Genomic DNA, 20,988 nt, shown 5'->3' with positions numbered 1-20,988 from the left:
TACACTGTTCTACCGATGTTATTTGCAAGGCAAGTGATTTGCTCTCCATTTATTGGCTTGACTACTAAATTTCCCGCTAATTCACTAACAGGATAAATGCCTTATCACTGCAAGCATATATTACCGACCGGGAAACCTCTATTTATTTCATCCACATAACATTCTGAGATTGTCAGCTGTTGTTTGTATATACGGTAGTCTCTAACTTGAATTTCTGATGCAAATATAGGCATGTGAGTCTGACATCGTAGACAGTGTGCCAAGGCTGAGACTTAGGCCTGACAAGTTTTTGTAATCCATTCTCTAATTTGCATGAAAAACAAAACTTGCGCAATGCGGCAATTTTTTTTTTTTTTTTTGTCAAATCGCCAGACCAACTTGTCTGTAACGTATAGGGATAATGTATGCCAGCGTCTTTTCATATATGGGCTTGTAATATCGACGGAGCAGCGGCCGAGACAGCAAATTTAAATCATCTTATTTTAATCTGACGGAGCTGTAATAAAAAAAAGAAACAGTTGTCGTACATTCCCTGAAAATTTGTCCCTTTAAAGTTTTGTAAACGATTGAGCCTGGATCACCAATCTGATTAAAATCAGATGAAGAGATGGTGACGTTTCCACCTGTTCTTGTTCTTTGTTGTTCTCGTTAACTGATCGTCGCCTCACTAAAGCTATAAACGAAAACAAGCAAAGGTGGAAACGTCCCCATCTCTGAATTTGATTTTCTGATTGGTGGGCAAGTGGCCACGCATGATTTGACAAAACGCCGCCAGCGGTTGAACGTAGAAGTTTCAGCATCATACCTTGGAATGAAGGAGAGTATACGAAAGACAGTCTCTACCACAGGCACCCCGCTCAATCCAAGCGAAACCGTCACTGATACAACCAATAACAGTTGCATCAGTGACAGTTTCGATTGTATTGAGTCGACTGCCTGTGGTCGCAACTGCATTAAGTACCTACCGAGTTATTAAGTTGCGAAAAAGGTAATTAACGTAGACTGCACCTGTGGGACAGATATTTGGACTCTCTACTGTTCTGATCTACCACCGTGGGGCCCATTTGATTTCAATCTCTTGCACTAGGAAATAATTTCAGTATTACTTTTCTCGAAAATCTAAACTTCCATTTCTTCCACAGTACGAGCAAAAGTTTAAGTAATTCGCTTTCGAGGCGTATGGTACCGTGACCTTAAACAACATTTAAGCTGAGATTTCAATTTCTAATTCAATTTTAAGGTTAACGTTTTTATTGTTGCATTTTACCAAAGAATGTATGATTTCCCGTTATGTCGAGCTATAAAAAACTTGACAGCATTATTTCATATATCTGCGTAAGCTTGTATTACCGGTGCGAAATTAGACTTAGTACAGAATTTGTTTGAACTTTTACGAAATTGTAATGGAAACAAGAAAGACAAAAATGTCTGTCCTTCTCACTGTTACCTTGCCTAAATGTCTTAACATATAAAATAGTTCCTGCTTTATAGCTGAGTTTGAAACAAATGACCATAGTATACGTACGTGAGACTAGCTGCAGATAAAATACCATGCATGCACGATAAAATGATACACATGGATTCTCTCAAGCACAGGAAACTCCGTGTAATTTTATGGTGGCTATTGCTGATACTGAAAGAAATGGAAGAGAAACTTAAAAGTTGGAACAGTTTGAGAAACGCAAGATTATAAACCACCAGAGAACGTGCAACAGGGATATATGACTTTGTGAATTGACGCCTATCACAGTCAATTGTATTGTCCTTCGGCATGCCTTCGCGTACAATTTTCGGTAACAGGCACTTCGTTGGACTACGTGAGGGCAATCGCTACGTGCCATTCTCATCATCATCATGAAATCATTATCAAATGGCAAATATCCCCTTTGTATGGCGTTAGCTGGACTCTTTGATTCAGTACTCCGCTGAGTACCAGCACCCCTCTGATTAGGGCTAAGTTATCCGTATCTGGTGGTTTTTATCAAAAACCTTTACCTTTTTGGAGTAACATATTATCACTTTAACACCCAACTTGTAAAGCTGCTATGAAGGACTGTCTATGCATGCTGGTTCTCGCTGTCGTGTCCTTGTGGTACGTCGGTCCATTTTTGGGAAAACTTTTCGTCGGTTGTTTGGATTAGACACCCGGTATTAAACTTGCCCGTGGCACATTTCCCCCGTCAACAAACCTCGTGCAGTAATTGAAGTCGTCAAAGATAAGCCATGTTCGTTAATCGATACTGCATTTCTAGCGTTTTTCCCATTTATTTTCGCCGTTTATGTGCCTATATTAAACATTTACAGTGAACAACTTTAAATCATAAACTGGATGTCGGATTGCTCGCGTTGAATAATATATTGCGAATGTCCACGGCTTTACAAATATAATAAGAACATAAAACGCGATAGGTTAGTAATGGAAGAATGCGATATACCATTTTAAAGTAAATGTTATTTTATATATTATATAAAGAATGAATCTACACAATGAAACCGCCAAGTGACTGCATCGTGCGCGCGCAGTTTTTCGCACGATAGAGAGCTATCGTGGGAGCTCGCCTAGCTCTGCGAGCTCGACTTGAATACGGGCTTGAGTCAGCTTTTAATGCGGAAAGAGGGGATAGCAATCTGATTAAAATCAAATAAAGGGATTATATACATCGTATTCCTCCTCTTTGTTATCTGTCCAATTGGCTCCAGCAAACGTGAAAAGTAAAACAATAGAATAACGGAATCAGAGCAGCCCACACGTAGGCCTAATTTTTGTAATCAGAGGGACAGTCCTCAATCCCTGGTTTCTCGCATTAGCATGATTAGGCCATGGTAGTTATTGAAATCGACTGTTTATTCGATTTTGGTCCTTTGTTCACCTTTGAAAGTTGTGCAAAGTTAGTCAGTTTGCTCAGAGGTAAAGCCTATCCCCTTTAAGAATATTAAGGGATCGCATCTTTGGAACTCTTTGCAAAAAGAACTCCCTCTCCCCTAAAAAAAAGCAGCAGCAACAACAACAATAACAACAACAACAAAATCAACAACAATAACAGAATTCTTCTCAGAAAAATTCGTGCAAAAAAAATACGTGGGAAACTTTATCGTATCACTTCAGCAAGAAGCTTACGTGGCTCTAAGCTTATGTTTCAAACGGCGGACTGTCACATCGAATTTTAAGGCTAGCAAATTCGGCGATCTAAAAAACTGCAAAATCTTCTCCAGAGACCTATCCAACGCATGGTCTTTGCTTTTTCGTCGTGATTTATGGGACCATATATGGTATCAAAAGTATCTGTGTAATAATGATCCAGATTAATAATCCAGATCCTGAATCCAGATTTTGTAAGTTTTGTAAGTCTTCCATCGAGGATGAATTTCACTATTTAATGAAGTGTCAAAAATATAACAGTGATAGAGAAGTTCTCTTTTCTGCAATGAAGTTTTATTATCCTATATTTGATAGTTTAAATGAAAGAGATAAGTTTTTGTACATTTTAACCTCAGATGATACTCTGACTCTCATGAAATATATTACAAACACTATGTTTCCCCCAGCAGCTGCAGGTAAAGACATAGACAACAATGTTTTATGCAATGTTTAGTTTTGTTCTTGCTATACCGCACTTTCCGAAGTGTGTTGTTATGCAATAAAGTGATTAAAGTGATTTCATAATAATAATGATAATAATAATAATTTCATTAGCCCCTAGACCCCTCTCGTGTGGTCGAAAACTGTCGAAAATGAAAAACCCCACATAACTAATACGCGGTTTGTAAGTCAAACATTTGCAAGATGAGAGTAACCCTACGCCAGTGAAGTAGGCTAATTGCGTCATCGTTTTATGTGCTCCCAATTAAATATGTAACAACAGTCTGCAAATCGATAAAAAAGAAACGCGGTAATGGTACTGATGTTTGCCACGACACGTCGTTCGATTCACTGCCAAACGATGTTGCTGCAACATTTACTATGTAATGATCGGCTGATCTACGGCGCGGCAGGTTGAAATCGTTAAAAGATAGAAATACACTGCGCCAGGGAGCCTTGACACCTGCCAGTCACGTGACAATCGCCTCGGCTCAACCCGATCCCTTATCAAAAATGTCTCATCCGTTTATCAGCTGTGTTTACCAACGGATCGTGACAACGAAGCTTCGCAGACCGGAGTGTCCAAAGACTAGATAGCACATGTTCTCGTACCTGTCAGTGACGATCAGCCCACCGCCGAGATCGCACGTACTGTAGTGGTACTAACTACGGTGTAGCCGAGCCTGTCCTTGATTGAGCCTGGGCCTGGTTGCATATAACCTATGATACACTCATAATTATTGTAATTTCATAATTATTTGCACATCGTGCCGCTGCCTAGTTCAGACCTGGTTAACCAACTCTCTTTGACTCGACATGCCGTCCACCTGGTCTGTTTTTATTTCATCGGGGATTGTGGTGTTTTTGGCCGCTACAGCCTCTCACGAAAGCTGGAGCTTCGTACCTTACGGCGAAAAAATTTTCGCGGCTGCCCGAGTTGTCCTCAGCGCGGGTTACGAACTTCTGCAGGAACGCTCCCCACTTGAAATCGTCCTTTACCCGCTGCTGGCGTATTTCGCAGTCAAACTGTACCAACTCTTGTTCTCGCCACTTGTGCGGGTCAAAAATGTCGAAGACGTAGGCTATGTCGTGGAAAGCGGCCGGAGGAAAGCTGAAGTCGCTAACGAAGTCAGGAAACGCCGGGCGAGGGGCGATCTCCCTCCCGTGTACCCGAATGGTTGGTTCCGGGTTTTTGACTCATGGCAACTTAAAATTGGAGAGAAAAAACATTTGACAGTCTTGGGTGAGTTTTTAAGGATGTTTGAATTGAAGTGTAGTAACCACACCCCAGCTCGTAACGCTTTCAACTTCATGCGAAAGCAGCGCGCGCGCTTCACCATTCTTCAGCAAAATCCAGCACCTAAACATTTTGTTTCTACTTTAGCCTTTGGAATATGACATTAACATGTACAACGATTTATTCTCTTGCAATATTCAGGCAACACGTGTACGGTATGTGGCCCTTTGAACTTTGGTCATGTCACCCTGCCGGATCTAATGAGTTTACTAAAGGTTCAGGCAAAATGTTATATAAGTAAATTGCCACAGATTCAAGGACACAGACATGGTTGTCATAACAATATCTATACTTGTCAAAAATGTTTGAGGGATGAAATTTGAAAACAATATACCTTATTTTACTAATTTTGTAAAATTTAAATTCTATGACAAAACTTCACAATTTTATTTCGTATGATTTTTAAGAAAATATTTTGGTGAGTTTCTTGTTGCCTGCTTGTTGCCTATTCACTTATTAGAATAAAAAAACCCAGACTGTACCACAGTGGACACTGCAGTTTGTGCTGAAAATAGTTACAATGAACTTGAAGGGTATAGAGCATTCAGGCTGCAGAATAATTCTCCCATCAATTGGTCAAAGAATAATTTCACATTACATCAGAGATTTGATGTGTCATCCTCAAGGTCAATCCAGTCAAGATTACATGATCTCGATGGGTGTGTTCAGACCATCAAAAATTTGCTGCCTCAGACTGGAATACTTTTAAAAGTTGCATAAGCGATGTGTGTGCAAAGGATTTTCCATTTCCATTCTGGCTGACACTTTGCCAATACCACTTGGCAGAATTAAACATGAGGTGCCATTGAAGAGTCTGCGGTAGTTTATATCTATTGTGTTCTAGTAGACTCATTCTCAATACAGTTATAGTACCTGGTTTAAAATATTACAAAAAAGAAAAAGAAAGAAATTTGGCATTTTTCTTCATCTTCTTCATAGCTGGTAAATATCCAAATTTTTCATGGGTAAAAAATAATACCAGAATTAAACATGCCAAACTGTTTTTATATCTGTGACAGTGTTAGGTAAAGGCTGTAACATTGATCAAGTGTCTCACTTCCCTGGCACTAAATCAGTTTTATTTACTGGGTCAATGTGACAGTAGATTGTTACCGTAGTTACATCCAACAATAAGTTATAAGTAAACTGATTGTAAGAGATATCTAGACCAGGGACATGTTCCTCCACAATAATGTGTGATGTATGACTTTTTTCAATTGTGAAGATTTCTGTTGGAAATCTATGAGCTAACTGTGACAAGAAACTGCAATTTTTGTTTACTTTTTGCATCAAAAGTCGATATTTAACCTTTAAGGTCTTAAATAATGTAGGTACATCTCAAAATATGATGTCAACTGCTAGAGTGTTCAAAATCTCTCATTGGAGGCATGATTGATATAAAATGACGAATTCTCTTATCTGTGCGCAACAATGGTACATTTATGTTTGAAAAATGCTGGGTATCAGTTTAAAATGGTTTGTTATACAATATCATCAGGTCATTATTTTCCATACATTCAATAATGTATCCAAATTATAAACAGAAATGTAGATAATTATACTGTATGCCTGAAATGAAAGATTATTTGAGGAAAATTTATAATGAAAGTGATGTTGAATCCAGTGCTGGGCAACATTTACACATCAAAAACTAGTACAAAAAGTGGAAAGAGTTCAGTTCTGGGTTTTGGTACAAGAATACCACAACTTGTCTGCACGCATACATAAAAACATTAGTATTTTTTTCCCATCACTAACAGTTTGATTCTGTTTTCCTGTATGTCAAGTCATTTGCACAATCATAAACTTGTTGTGGGTGTTTTAAGTCACAAAGATAAATCACTTTCACCAGGACACCAGTGTCTTTCAACCACACCCGCCTTGCTTATAAATTCTTTCTTGGTGGTCTCTACCCAGACTCACAGTCATTTCTTCAAGCAATAGCTAATAGCTATTCATATTCTTGGTGCGCAAACTGCACGCTGTTGACATTTCCCATAAATATTAGATCTCCACATGTGAAATACTTTAAATCCAACAAACTTTCTTTTCAAGTTTTAAATCCCTTCACTAGAAAATTCCTGCTCAATTATAAAGTATCAAAACAATGAATTCATTGATGAGACATATGGTAGATTTTCAGCTTATGCCTTGATGCTTGAACTTGCCCTCAACCCTTCAACAATGTCAGGTCATGGCTATGTGGTTAATATTTGGCTAAAAATCTCCAGGCCATGGTAGGTAGAATATTTACCCAACTGGATAATATGTGATCATCAACTTTTGGGATAAAAAAAAATCTGAAAAGAAAAAAATAAAGCACAGTACAGTCTCGCCACCCACAAAGAACCACATGACACCATCAAAGTCACATTTTGTTGATCTGTTTCAGAATCACCGGAAGTCAAGCTCTCACATATACACATACAAAACGTGTATTTTAGTCATAATTGTGATGGCAGATGTAGACACTCAGATTTGGTGTTTGTTTGTTCCAAGCACACACATTTTCTATTTAAACACCACACCCTAAATCTATTTTACAAATAACTGTTAAATTTTAATATTCAAACATAGTCCCCAAGCATCAAATTCAACGTGAGGCCCTTTTGCATGGACTTCCACCAACAGTTTTGTACTCTAAATTCTATAAAAGTCACGCCCTGTTCAACCATAGACAGTAGAGAGGGACCTGCTATACTGTCTATGGTTCAACAGACTTGTGTGTGTCTTGTTGGTGTCAACTTGAGGTCAGATAGAGTCATGTGTAATGTTTAATAATAGGCATTTTGTCAGAATGACAAGTTGGTGTTCCAAAAGATGATTATCACCCACTTGACTTTCTTTTAGGCTTTTCAAGTTCATCACCTCAAGATCTATCGCCGTGCTTGATTGGAGGGGGTGGAGGTTGAGGGTTCTGTATTTCAGTTTTGCACCTAGAGGTGGGACGTGCAAAAGTGTGTACATGTATATATACATGTATGCATCGTACGCTTTGACCTCACCTTATTTTGTCGGACAGACTACAAAGTCCAATCTATATCTGTCAGTTTGATGTCATGTTCCTCCTATGGTGTGGAGATGTCACTACTTGCCACAGTGTGACAAACACCAAAAACCCTGTGTCCAGGCACCATGAGATACCAAACTACGACCACAAAGCCCAAACGTGTAGACAGTAAAATAAAATATTCAAATTATTAGGATTGTAAATAAAAAATGAATTTCACTTTTCAGGTGGCATTGTTAACCTGAAATATAAGTATTACTTTTGATTTACCATGATTTGTGCTTCTTGTGTGTGAGTGCGTGTACCTGTGTGTGTATGTGTATAATGTCATATTTTGGAATACATGTACAAGTATGTGTGTGAGTGTGGGTGGCATCTGCAATCTGTGTGTTAATTGTGGCAACTGAATTGCACTTAAATCACAGAGAGTACTCAGTACAAACTGTTTGTACACATATTTGTTTATCGTATAGATTATGTGCCAAATCATCAGTTATAATCATGTGATAATGGAGTTTATCTAAAAATAATTCAGCAAAGCATTGTGGGTAATAGGCATCAAGTATGCACTGCTCGTTGATTTTGAGCATTCTCTTTCTAATTATCCATTTTTACCAAGTTACTCATGGATGATAAGAAAGCCTGCTGTAAGTGAAATGGGAAACTGTCTGTCAACATAGCTATAGAGTAGGGGACAAACCAGCAAATCATTGGCGGGAAGACAGGCAAATTGATATTTGTTTTGATGGTTTTTAACCAAGTAGGCAGAGTGAGGATGCTTTTTTAGTCCCCACGGACACCGTCCGGGGGGACTTATAGGTTTGGTCATGTCCGTGCGTGCGTGCGTGCGTCTGTGCGTGCGTGCGTCCGTCCGTCCGTTCACGCAGATATCTCAGAGACGCCTGTAGCGATTTGATTCAAACTTGGTACAAGGATTATCATCTATGCCATACATATGCACGTCGATTTGTTTTACGATCCGATTCAAAATGGCCGTCTGGCAGCCATTTTGTTTCCTGTATTTGATGACGGTGCGTATGTTCACGCAAATTTCTCAGTGATTCTAAGAGCGATTCCATTCAAACTTGGTACATAGATTACTCTATATGTTATACATATGCACATTGATTTTTAGTTTGATCTTGTCTAAAATGGCTGCGTGGCGGCCATTTTGTTTCCTATATTTTACGACTGTACGTTTGTTCACGTAAATTTCTCAGAGATGCCGGGCGCGATTGCATTGAAAGTTAGTACCTATATTAATCCTTATCACATATATATGCACGCCGATTTTTGTAATGATTTGATCATAAATGGCTGTGTGACGGCCGTTTTCTTTCCTGTATTTGATATCCATCCACAGGGGTCCCAGGTATGATCCACAGGGGTTCCAGGATGAAATTAATACTAATGCTGTGTCTATGCATAGGGGCTCATGAATGCAGATATCTGAGATATTCCTGTGCCAATTCTTTTTAAACTTGGTACAAGGATACACACTATGGCATTCACATGCAGGTCTATTTATATTGGTATGGCATGCATAATTAGGTCTAATTTGCATAATTCAAGATTAGAGCGCTGTTTCTGGTACAACTGTACCAAATTTGATGAAACTTTGTGCAGATGGTTTTAGTCCCCACAGACACCATCCGGGGGGACTTATAGGTCATGTCCGTGCGTGCGTGCGTCTGTTCACGCAGACATCTCAGAGATGCCTGGAGCGATTTCATTCAAACTTGTCACAAGGATTACTTCATATGTCATACAGATGCATGTCAATTTGTTTTGTGGTACGATCCAATATGGCTGTCGTGTGGCCATTTTATTACGATTTTTTCATGTATAGAGCCATTACTCAGGGATGTTTCAACTGATTTTATTCAAAGTTGGTACAAGGACATATACCGATGACATAAATATGCACACCAATTTGTTTGTGATGCAATCCAATATGGCTGCCTTACGGCCATTTTTTTTCAATTTTTTTCATGTACAGAGCCATAACTCAGGCATATCTCAACCGATTTTATTCAAAGCTGGTACAAGGACATTGACCTATGTCATACATATGCATGTCAATTTGTTTTGTGATACAATCCAATATGGCTGCTAGGCGGCCATTTTATTACAATTTTTTCATGTACGGAGCCATTACTCAGGCATGTTTCAACAGATTTTATTCAAAGTTGGTACAAGGACATTGACCTATGTCATACATATGCACATTGATTTGTTTTGTGATACGATCCAATAAGGCCGCCATGTGGCCATTTTATTACGATTTTTTCATGTCCTGAACTACAGCTCAGACATGTATCAAGCGAATTTATTCAAAAGTATTTTTATCACAGACCTAATGAAGAGGACTCTATCCTCTCTGAGGACCTGTAATCAAAGTACCCATTAACAAGTGGGGACTGTGTCATCAACGATGACTTGTTTTTTGAGAAAAAACCTTCAGTTTCCAGCCTTCTCGGTATTTTTTTCACATAGGCATCAGATGTGCAATTTTTTAAAGCAATTTTTATATAGAACAATTGTGTTCTTTTTTACATTTTTGTCTACCGCTCTCCCAAGATTGTATAGTTGTCATGCCAAAGTATATAGGGTCAGAAAAATACTGAGGTTTAAAATGTTTGTTTTGATATTTCATTTTTGTTTCGAAGAAGTCAAGCATTTCCAAACTCTAAATGTGACTTGAGACCAGCTAGGATATGTGAGCTTTGGGTACATTTTAGATTTCCTAGTTTTCATTACGCTGAAAAATGCATTTAATTTGGACAGTGACTTGCTTTCATTGTTCATACAAACAAGTTCTATCATTCAAAAGAGTCTATCACTAGGTTGCCACTGAAATCCCCCATTAATTTTTCAACTGTGTCAGTTTTCAACGATTTCAGAGATATAGTGAACAGAAATCGCCGACCCTTGACCTGGCTTGTTTTCACCTCAGTGCTAATCAGTTGCCGCCTTCCTGGTAATGTGCCTGCAGTGTTATTTACAGCTGCAGTCATTTATATTTTCAGACCCATTTATGGCAAAGTTGGTCGACAATAATTAAATAACACAATAGTCTAGTTTTAGTCATCACAGACAGGGCTGAAAATTAGCGGTAGTCCACAGACTACCAACTTTTCCCTGGGGCTACCGCAATCCATGAAATAGTAGCCAACAAGGACTACCAAAGCCTGGGACCTGAAATTCAGTCAGTACTAGGCATCATGCCATGTCCAGACCATCTCTGGACATATATATATATATATATATATATATATATATATATATATATATATATATATATATATATATATATATATATATATATATATATATATATATATATATATATATATATATAGATATATAGATATATATGTATTACAGTTTGTGAGGCTGAATGCAGTCAAACCAAGCTGGACACAGAAATGCAAGACTATGACTTTGTTATGCAAATTATAAGGACCACCGGGCGGTGGAACTTTGCAACAAAGTTTCAATATCTGAATTGATGTATTTTAATGACAGGCACAAAAATGATGGCCAATGAAAACTTATTTCGTTGCATTTTGATCAAAATGTATCAATCACAATGATACAGAAATTATGCCTCCTCCCCCTACAGAAAGCCAATGGTCTCTTTACCAACGTAAAGTTGGCGTCATCCTCATCCTCATCCTCAGCCTCAGGGGTCACGCGAAAATGAGGATGAGGATGACGCTACAGCGTCAGCTTCACCGGCGTCAGATCCGATTATTCCCGAATGCGTCTGATGGAACAATAAGTGTAAAAAACGACTTTAAAAATGTGCTCCAAGTTTCATATCACTGTAAATATTATCAAAACACAGTGGGGTATGTATTTCATAATATTTAGTAACCTCTCCTCTTAATATCCGTTTCTCACGATGTAGTTATAACGCAATATTCTTAGCCCTTAATTTCCTTAAAGTTCAAAGGTTGTATGTTTAATACGTTGACTTTTCAGGCCTCAAGTCATAGTTATACGAGTTAATTGTTTTATATGTCCTCTGAATAATTAGGGCTTTTATATTGCCTCTCATGGTGGCGATTTTTACACATTTCGGACCACGTATACTTTTTTGCACCAATTTTTGGAAAATCTTAACGCAAGAGTTGAGAGGATACCAACAAACACATCCGCGGATCCATGGACTGAAAATTACGAACATTTCCAAAGAACTAGTCTGTATGAGATATTCTAACGATAAAATATTACCTACGAACCAGTTTTACGATTCAAAAGAAAGTTGAGAAAGAATGGAGTTGTTATTTTCTTAAGTTTTGGGCGAATTTTATCATTTAACCGCATCGGGTAGCGCAACTTCGGCAATCTTCGGATACGACGCTGAAGCTGACGCTGAGTAGCGTCATATTCAGCGTCAGCTAGAAAGGTCACCTGAGGCTGAGGATGAGGATGAGGATGACGCCAACTTTACGTTGGTGGTCTCTTTTAGCTCTGCTACACAGTAGTGCTGAGAAGGTCATGGTTGTTGCCATGATGACTGTCTAAATTTGCAGACAACTCTGAGAATGAAACAGATTGTCAATTTTGAGTTGTCAATTATACCAGCTAATATACCAGGTAATAAAGGTGTGCAAGTATTCACATCAAATGACTAGCAAATTCACTCCATGGACAGAATTTTGAAAAATAGCTTTTTCTTGTCTGGTTAATGAAAAATCCATATACTAAAATATGCATGGGGTGCCAGCCATTGTCATTGGGCTACCAACTTCAGAAAAAAGTAGCCAAAGTGGATTACCAAGGAAAAAAGTTAATTTTGAACCCTGACAGATATGGTAGCTTCTTGAAGACCGGTAAAGACATGTTTAAACAAGTTTTCTTCCCTGATCTGTCCTGAAGAGAAGTGTATGTACAAATATGGTGATTTGATGTGATGGTCAATTGTCACCATGGTAACTGATCTTTTCTCGTAGTATGTTTTTCTGCTGACTTTCTGAACCTTGACCTGAAATGAATCGAAACGACCAAAAACCACTAATCAGTAATATCTGGCATTTGTGCTAGTATACCTTTACCAAATGTATTTACAAAAAAGCATTTGAAGTATTGTTAAAGTAATTCCGTATTATATTACCATGCCCTGTCCATTGCGTTTTAATTGGTCGAGCTGGACCACCTCACTGCCCACAAATACACAGTAATGGTTTGTTTTCATGCCCGTGAATATGAATAATATTGTAAACAGAGTAACTTACGGCTTAAAACGAAAAATTGTGATTTGTACAAAGATCATAATCAATCACAAAATAAAATGGAGCATTTGCGGGCCAAGTTTAGACGCTTTTTTCAAAAAAATCTTTGGATTTGTAAACTTTTTGTAGCATGCGCACTACTCATTGACAGGTTCTGGGGCCACGTTGTCCTTGGCATGGGAAATTTCCGTAAATTTTGACGGTTTTTCAGGGTTCGTTGATAATATAATTGAAATAACAGACTCCGCGCTGACCATTAACGTTTATTTATGGGCCCGGGCTCGAGGAAAGCCAAATTAACGGGCTCGGCAAGCCTCGCCCGTTAATTTTTGGCTTTCCTCTCGCCCTTGCCCATAAATAAACGTTAATGGTCAGCGCGTCGTCCGTTATTTCTATGATATTTAACATCCATTAGTACTACTAGGGTTAAGTTGATTCAAGGATTATAAGTACCAATATGGATTAACCCTTTGAGCGCCAAAGTCCATTTTTGTTCATTTTATAAAATAAACCCCAGTCAATTTTTCTCAGATTTTTGCCAAATTTTGAGAAAAAACTGTAACCAATGAGATGTGATGTCAATTTGGTCCAAAATTATCAAAAAAATTACAGAAAAATTCATAAAAAATTGGTCAAGTGGTGCACGTTCAAAGGGTTTAATAAGCCAGGTGTACCCAATGCTAGTTTTTCTAGCCTTGGATATATTCTAAATGATATGATACATTGTTATTCTCTGGTCTGTCTTACCACTTGAAGGTCAAAAAACTTATGGTCAGAGTGAACAAATCAAATAATATGACCTCATAAGACCTTGACCTCATACGACTTGGTTTACTTGCCCTAACTGTTAAAGTGACAAAGTCATTCTTTTGTTTTACTTTTTGTGATGTTAGAAAAACTTTGGATACTTGCGTAAAATAACTCGGGGTACAAAATGACGACAGGACATAACTGCAAATTTTAAGTGTCAAAAATTACCTCTTTGCTGAATGTAAACAGATAATTTTGTTTGGGACCTCTAGACAAAATGGATTTTTTCTATTCCGACTTGCTTTCCTGTGACAATAAAAGTTGCCACAATGGAATTTAAAGCTGGTACCCCTATCTACATGAAATGCACTGCCAATTAAGATCTATCTACAAAAGCTTGCATTTGGTTCAAACTTTATGAAACAGTATCTGTTCAGTCATGATAGACAAGATGTTATGTGCGCTGGTACTCACGGTGACCCTTTATCACAGTGATAGAGTGACTGTGGTATACTGAACTAGTAGATTTTTTGGTACAGACCATAAAATGTTTCACTGAATTTTTTAATCTTGTCTGGCTACAAACAGAGTTGAGATTGTGCACAGATGGCCAGTATTTTAGCATGTTTGAGGATGTCAGTCTCAATATATCAAACAAAATATTTGAAAAAGAACTCAAAAAAGAGCAACTTTATCCTTTTATAGTTAGAATTCACCTACAGGAGAGAGTTTTCAGACTCTTAGTTTTACAATACTTCACAGGTATGCTGAGTGCAAATGCAGATTTATTTCCGCCATCTAGCTTTTGTGAAAATTGAAAATTTTATTTTCCCTTATGTATTAAACATAGGGTAGATGGCAGCCATCTTTTTAATTTCAAATACAGTATCAGTAAATTTTAGGCAGTTTGTGTCTTTAATTTGAAATTTTTAATTCAGACCCCTTATTTTTATTCTTGATTTTTGAAAAGGAACAGTTCAGGGTTTCCCTGAGCACAGTCACACATGAGCAAAAGCCAAAAACTTTCAATATTACTTGCTTCTTTCATTTAACATAGCACTAATTTTCAGCATACGTTATTGACAATTTCAAAGCCTCATTCAAATTGTCGATTGTCTTTCATCTGAGAACATCAGGAATTTGTCATATGAGAACACTGTCAGAAGTACCCCATCTCAAAAAAAATTGGTTTCAACAATAGATAAAAATTTCTGTATCGCAGAATATAGGAGGGATTTAGAGTTTCTAAAAGTGATGTCTGCCAATCAAGTGCATTCGTTTTGATGCGTTTTGCTCCTCTAGAGATTGGACATTGAATCGTAGGAAGCCTTCTTTCATTTCTCTGTGCTTCTTCTCAGGTTATATTGACAGAGGATTTACCGGTAACAATGAATCAATTCTCAATTCCTTGCACAAACAGATTTATCAAACAGACAGTAAAATCTTGTCAAACTCAGGATGACATTGTACGTTTCTCAAGTGTTGTTAGGGACTCTCAGAGTTGACTTGCAGGGACACAGTACATGCTTCTGCACTGCCTAAACTGCTTGACAAATGATTTGATTTGCATGATACTCAGTTTGTGTAAAACTTGCCCATTCAAATAAATAAAAGAAATGCCAAGGAAACAGTAAACAAACAAATTGTCGCTGTAGAGACAGCAAAGCATGTTAGAGAACTCACAGCTGATCGACAGAAGACAATTGTTGCGGGGTCTGATTGACGTAATTGTCATCGAAAATTACGAGATGATAGAAGAATAATCCAATTATACCATTCAGTTTTGTTCAATGGGATTACTCTGGTAATTGTAACACAGCTTTGGGTCTTGTTCCATTGTATTGCATCACACCTAGAGAGAATGGATGTCTGTCACAAAACTTGTATGCCTCTCTGTATTGTCTTACAAAGTAGATCGATGTCCCATGAAAGGTATTGGCGTTCCGGGGCCTGCATCTTTTCAATTTTACAAAATCACTGAAGTCTAAAGGAACTTTTTGACGTACTTCTGGACTTGAGTAGGTCTTCGAAACACCAAATAATGACGATCATTCTATCTTCTTTGTCCATTGACTGTATTTCGACTTATTTTGAGTACTAGCTTTTTAAGAAGTCAGAAACTTTTTTTGTGTAACTCCATGGCGTTACATAAGTGTATTGACTTTCCGAGAAAGATGAGTGCTTTGACATTTTAAGATTATGTTGCACTGCAGCGGATGCGCTATTTTGCGGGTTGCGGGCTGCGGGCTGCGGGTTGCGGGCATGAAAAAATGTGTGATTTTGGTATCATTTTCGCTAGTAGATAGAATAAATGCTAAAATAGTATCTAGATGTATTTGTTTATGGAATAAAAGCCGTGAACTTCTTGAATAATGCCGTTATTTTAGCTTACATCTGGTAAAGCACCACCAACGTCAGAATAGTCCATTTCCCATCCAACATTCGCCGTTGCACAGCGCACTGCCGATCGAAGCTTTCGAAATGATATGACTGAACACGGATGAGTAATAATATGAACACAAGACAGATTTCACAACAACTCGCTATATTAACTTTTTATGTAATGATTAGGACGGATAGTTTAAAAGTAAGTTTCGGATCGTTGACAGCACAGATGAACTGGGAGATGAACTTCAGTTCGTTGAAACTCAACACGCCTAATAATTTGTTACTTTTTCATAGAATGCCATGCCCTTCTCACACTTCAGATTAGTTCAAACCGCCGATAAAAGCACAATTTTCAGAATCGTTTTCAATGCCGTTTAAAATTATTTTATTGTGGTGAACACGATAATAGTCCTAGGAAACTTTTCATAGTCACGCTGGATCAAATGCATATGGAGCGACTATCATGCTGCAGGTGCAAGTCATAGAATATGTTCATGATATTAGGAGATACACAATTATTGAGAGCTGCAGAACACAAACTCATCCAAAAATATTCCTATTAGATCGATTCCTGAAAATAAGTCAACGCACCGACGTGTTTTTCCCGCTGAAATTCTCGCGTAAAATGTTAGCGGAATGTCGTTCTCTGTGGTCGTGACCTCGGTTGAACCGAAACGGCAAAGTAAGCTAAGTCCATTGTCGTACGTCTTTTTCTTTTTAAAGATTTCATGAAAAATACACGGCATTTAAATACACAACACTTCTACGCTTTTTGAAGTCAAATCTTTCCTTACACATTGCATTTAAGTAGGCATTGTTTAATTTTCTGTATGTGTTGCCCTAGAACCGAATTGTGAATAGATGCATTACAAAGAATTTACTTCCTATGGCCTGATACTAGAAATGTAACAATTTTCATTCCGCGATAAGTGGCGACATTTCCGAGGCGCGAATTTTTTTTGTCAGTCTGGTATTATTTCTCACTCACATCCATGGCAAGAAAGAAAAGTGATTTCAGATCCCAAATTATTTGTGATGGCCAGGCAGCTCGGAACAAATAAATTGGTCCTCGGAATCGACGCTTTTAGTTTAGCAGATTTGATTTTTTTTCAGAAACATGACGTATTTTCACCCACTTGGTATGGTCTGTTATAGCATCTTTAGTCCAAAAAATCAATTTTACAGCATATATGTTTTCAACAGCCTTCAAATGTACAGTATTATGTTAAAATACACAATATGGAATATGTTGTGTTTCATTAATTTTGACCATCTTGACCTGATGTTGAAAATATGGACTTGGCAGGAAAAGGGATACTGTACGATAGACCTGATCATGATTATTGATAATAGACACCTTCTAAAGGTTTTATTTCTTATATACTAAATGCCATATTACATATATTAGAAATCTAGCCATAATTCTAAAAACCCGCAGCCCGCAGCCCGCAACCCGCAGCCCGCAGCCCGCAACCCGCAGCCCGCACTTTAGCAGATATTGCACTGCAGCAACCAGTCAAATTGATGTGGATACATAATACTCAAATACAATGTGATAATGACCATAGTGGAATAAACTTGCATGCCTTTTTCAGCCGTGAGAGGCATGTCATTTCATTCGTGAGATCTGTGTGTTTACTGTCACACACTACCGTACAGAAAAGTGTAGTAGATTTAGGTCCAGCGTAAATTGTTTCCCAATGAAATTTAGAGGATTGTGACAAAATGCACCTTCTATCTCACAATATTTTTTACCAGCTATCCAGATATACCAAGTCAGCTTCATGGGTGATTTTCATTCGTTTGCCCAAAACAAATGAAACAGTTATATTGATCACAAATTTTCAACTCGTCTGTCTGTAAGGTATCACAGATTTTTCTTTCTCATGTTTCTCACTAGTGGCAATTCAAATTTTACTGACGATGCTAAATTGTATGTTTGTTGTACTATTGCTAGGGACATGATTGCCTAATGTTTAGGCTAGTTTGACAAATAGCGTCTTTTGTTCTCCTTGAGCAAACTGATGGAGAACAATCAACAGGTGGCAGTGTGCCTTTGTTATGCAAATGAGCATCAGTTTCAGTTATGTAAATATAGCCAAAAGGTCACAAAGTTCACCGAATTGTGGACTGTTTCAGCAAGCTATCCAGTTCGATATCCTTTTGTAATGGAGGGTCAGCTTGAGTTGAGTATTGATTGAACACTGACAAAATAATACTTCCTACAAAATTTGACCTCTCACTTCTACATACTGCAAAAATTTCCTAAATTAGCAAAAAAATTTTTTGAAAGGTGCAAATTTTTTGTAACTGACTGTAGATGTTGTCCTTCAGGAGGGGGAAATATTTTGGTCTGTTTTTAGCACATCTGAAAACTCATGAATGTAGAGTGTTTAGCTTTTTGTAAACACTTTATTATATAACCAAAATGTCTGTCCAACAATCTTCTCCATCTGTTGAGTCTATTCCGTTCATTATTGTGTCTGAGCAAGTAAATGTTGAAATTTCAGCTGTACTGATTGGAAGAAAATCACTTTGAGAGTGAACCCCATAGCAAATATCATAATAGACTTAAATTAATATAAAGACTTTCTGTTAAAAGTTATTAATTATGTATTCACAGAACAATACAGGATTGAGGGACCAAAAAAAAGTTGAAATAAGGACTAGCTTATGCAGAATATTTATTAACCCTTTGAGTGCTGTAATTTTTCCCTCCAAAATTCCGGTGCAACATTTTAATAATTTTTATGAATTTTTTGTAATTATTATGATAATTTTTTGAGCTAATAGACACACTTTTTCTTGGGTTACAGTTTTTGATCAAATGTTGGGAAAAATCTGAAAAAAAATTGTTTGCATTATATTTCTAAGGGGCCGTGGATAATTAAAACACACGCACAGAATCAATTCAGTTGGCAACCAACAAAGCAATAATGAGAATTTGTTGTCAGAGGTGATTTTACAGATATGCCAAGCGGTTTGAACAAAATCAAAAAATTTCCAGGGATTACGAAAGCTATTGTAATTTGTCAAACAACCTAACAGCTGTCTATTTGCTGTGATATATTTGAAAATCTTCTCCACTTGCCCAACAGTGTACCATTCTCCATACTCCCCACCAGGAAAAACTGCCCAGTCCTCACAAACAGCATTGTTGACTAACTCCCCCCCCCCCCCCCGACAAAGTTTGTCCGTTATACTCATCACAAAATCATAGATGCTGTTTGCACCATCGTTCTTTCTAAGGTATCCAATGTTTACACTTAATTCATTGCTCCAGTGTCCAACCCCCCTTCAAATTTATTTACTCCATTTATGATGCCTGGATGGCTGCCAGTTTGTTTCTATGGTGAATGACCCCAACAACTATTGAAACTTTGTAGGCTAAACATGCCAAGGCATGCTAGGTGTAATATGGCCTGTTCAGATTGAGGACTTTGCGTCGGCCTAGGGCCGGACCTGGGCCGGGACCGACGTAAAAAACCAATGTGGACACGCTGCGTCGGCCCTGGGCCGACACAGTTTGGTCCCGGTGAGAAGGGGGGTTCAGGGCCGACGCAGGGCCGACGCAAAATTTGGTCCGACGCAAATCGCCTGTGTGGACACGTTGCGTCGGCCCTGGTCCCAGTTGACCAGGCCTCCGCCATGGATCGAAGTTGAACTAGTCACCCTATTCGCACAAAACAAACGACGTTTGAAACTAAAGTTTACACCTATCGAAAGTTTTCAATCCAGTCTTTACATTTTAATATCATCCCATGTACGCAGAACTTCCCACCAACCTTTGTTCCGCAAACGAGACCATGTCATTCGATTCCACAGTGCACGTAATAGACTAGAGAGGCATGTCAAAAATGCCGCGCACTGGTTATTTCTCCACCGCGGTCTTATATATACCATATGCTCATCCAATAAATAGTGAAGATCTCTCCGATGATTAAAAGGGTGAGTGGTAGTCATATTTGCCCTTCTTGTGCGTAAAAATGCAGGAAAATCATGAACAGTAGAAACAGCGTGCCATTATTCAAATGCGCCATTTTGAACTTTGACAGGTCAGAGGTCACAAAGGAAGGTAAAGTTACGTCGGCCCTAATTCTGGTACCGGTAAGTGTGGACACGGACCAAATTTAATCCCAAAAGGACAATTATTTTGCGTCGGCCCAAATTTCAGTTGGGTTGCCAATGTGAACAAGATAATAGTCAGCACTGGGTGTTGTTGGCCATTCATTTGCTGAGGTGATTTCACAAATTTCAAGGGTGATAAATTTTTCTGCCCTGTTTAAAGATTTTTTTGTAAAACAAGATTATAAATCTTTTGATCTGACAATATTTGATATTTCTGTCTAAAAGTGAAGTCCAAAGAAAATGTATCTTAACATAATCAATATCAGAAATGAAACACACCAAAACTAACTCATATGTCTTCAATCAGAACATTGAAGTTTATTTTATAAACAACTTACAGGCTATAGTTTCTCACTTAAACGAAGTAACATACTGATTATATACATTCGTTATTCATTATTTTATCTTGTAAAAATGAGGAAATGCAACCTTGGTTCCCCCATGGTCTGTCAGAACAATAGATGCTAATCAGTCTTGCAACTTTACACATGTGAGCACATTTTCTTTCAGGTCTCTGCTTGAGAATTCTGCAAATTATTGCATGTAGACTGTGAGCATGACTTGCCAAACATTCTGGATGGGACGAGGGGATGAC

At 38.0% G+C, this 20,988-nt stretch overlaps 1 protein-coding gene across 2 annotated transcripts in view; it reads left to right on the top strand.

Annotated features, from left to right (window-relative positions):
- The first annotated feature begins 3,868 nt into the window (after positions 1-3,868).
- LOC139114345 (cholesterol 7-desaturase nvd-like) overlaps positions 3,869-20,988 on the top strand; it is a 40,309-nt gene continuing 23,189 nt past the window's right edge. The window contains exon 1 of one of the 2 annotated variants that reach the window (XM_070676011.1): positions 3,869-4,823. In XM_070676011.1, the coding sequence (XP_070532112.1) occupies positions 4,397-4,823 (427 nt within the window). In that variant the 5' untranslated portion in view covers positions 3,869-4,396. The remainder of the gene's footprint in view (positions 4,824-20,988) is intronic. The other variant, XM_070676012.1, reaches the window with a different exon arrangement.

The sequence above is a fragment of the Ptychodera flava genome, chromosome 16 (assembly GCF_041260155.1).
Source record: "Ptychodera flava strain L36383 chromosome 16, AS_Pfla_20210202, whole genome shotgun sequence".
Taxonomy (NCBI): domain Eukaryota; kingdom Metazoa; phylum Hemichordata; class Enteropneusta; family Ptychoderidae; genus Ptychodera; species Ptychodera flava.
This window is presented reverse-complemented; position numbering and strand designations above follow the sequence as displayed.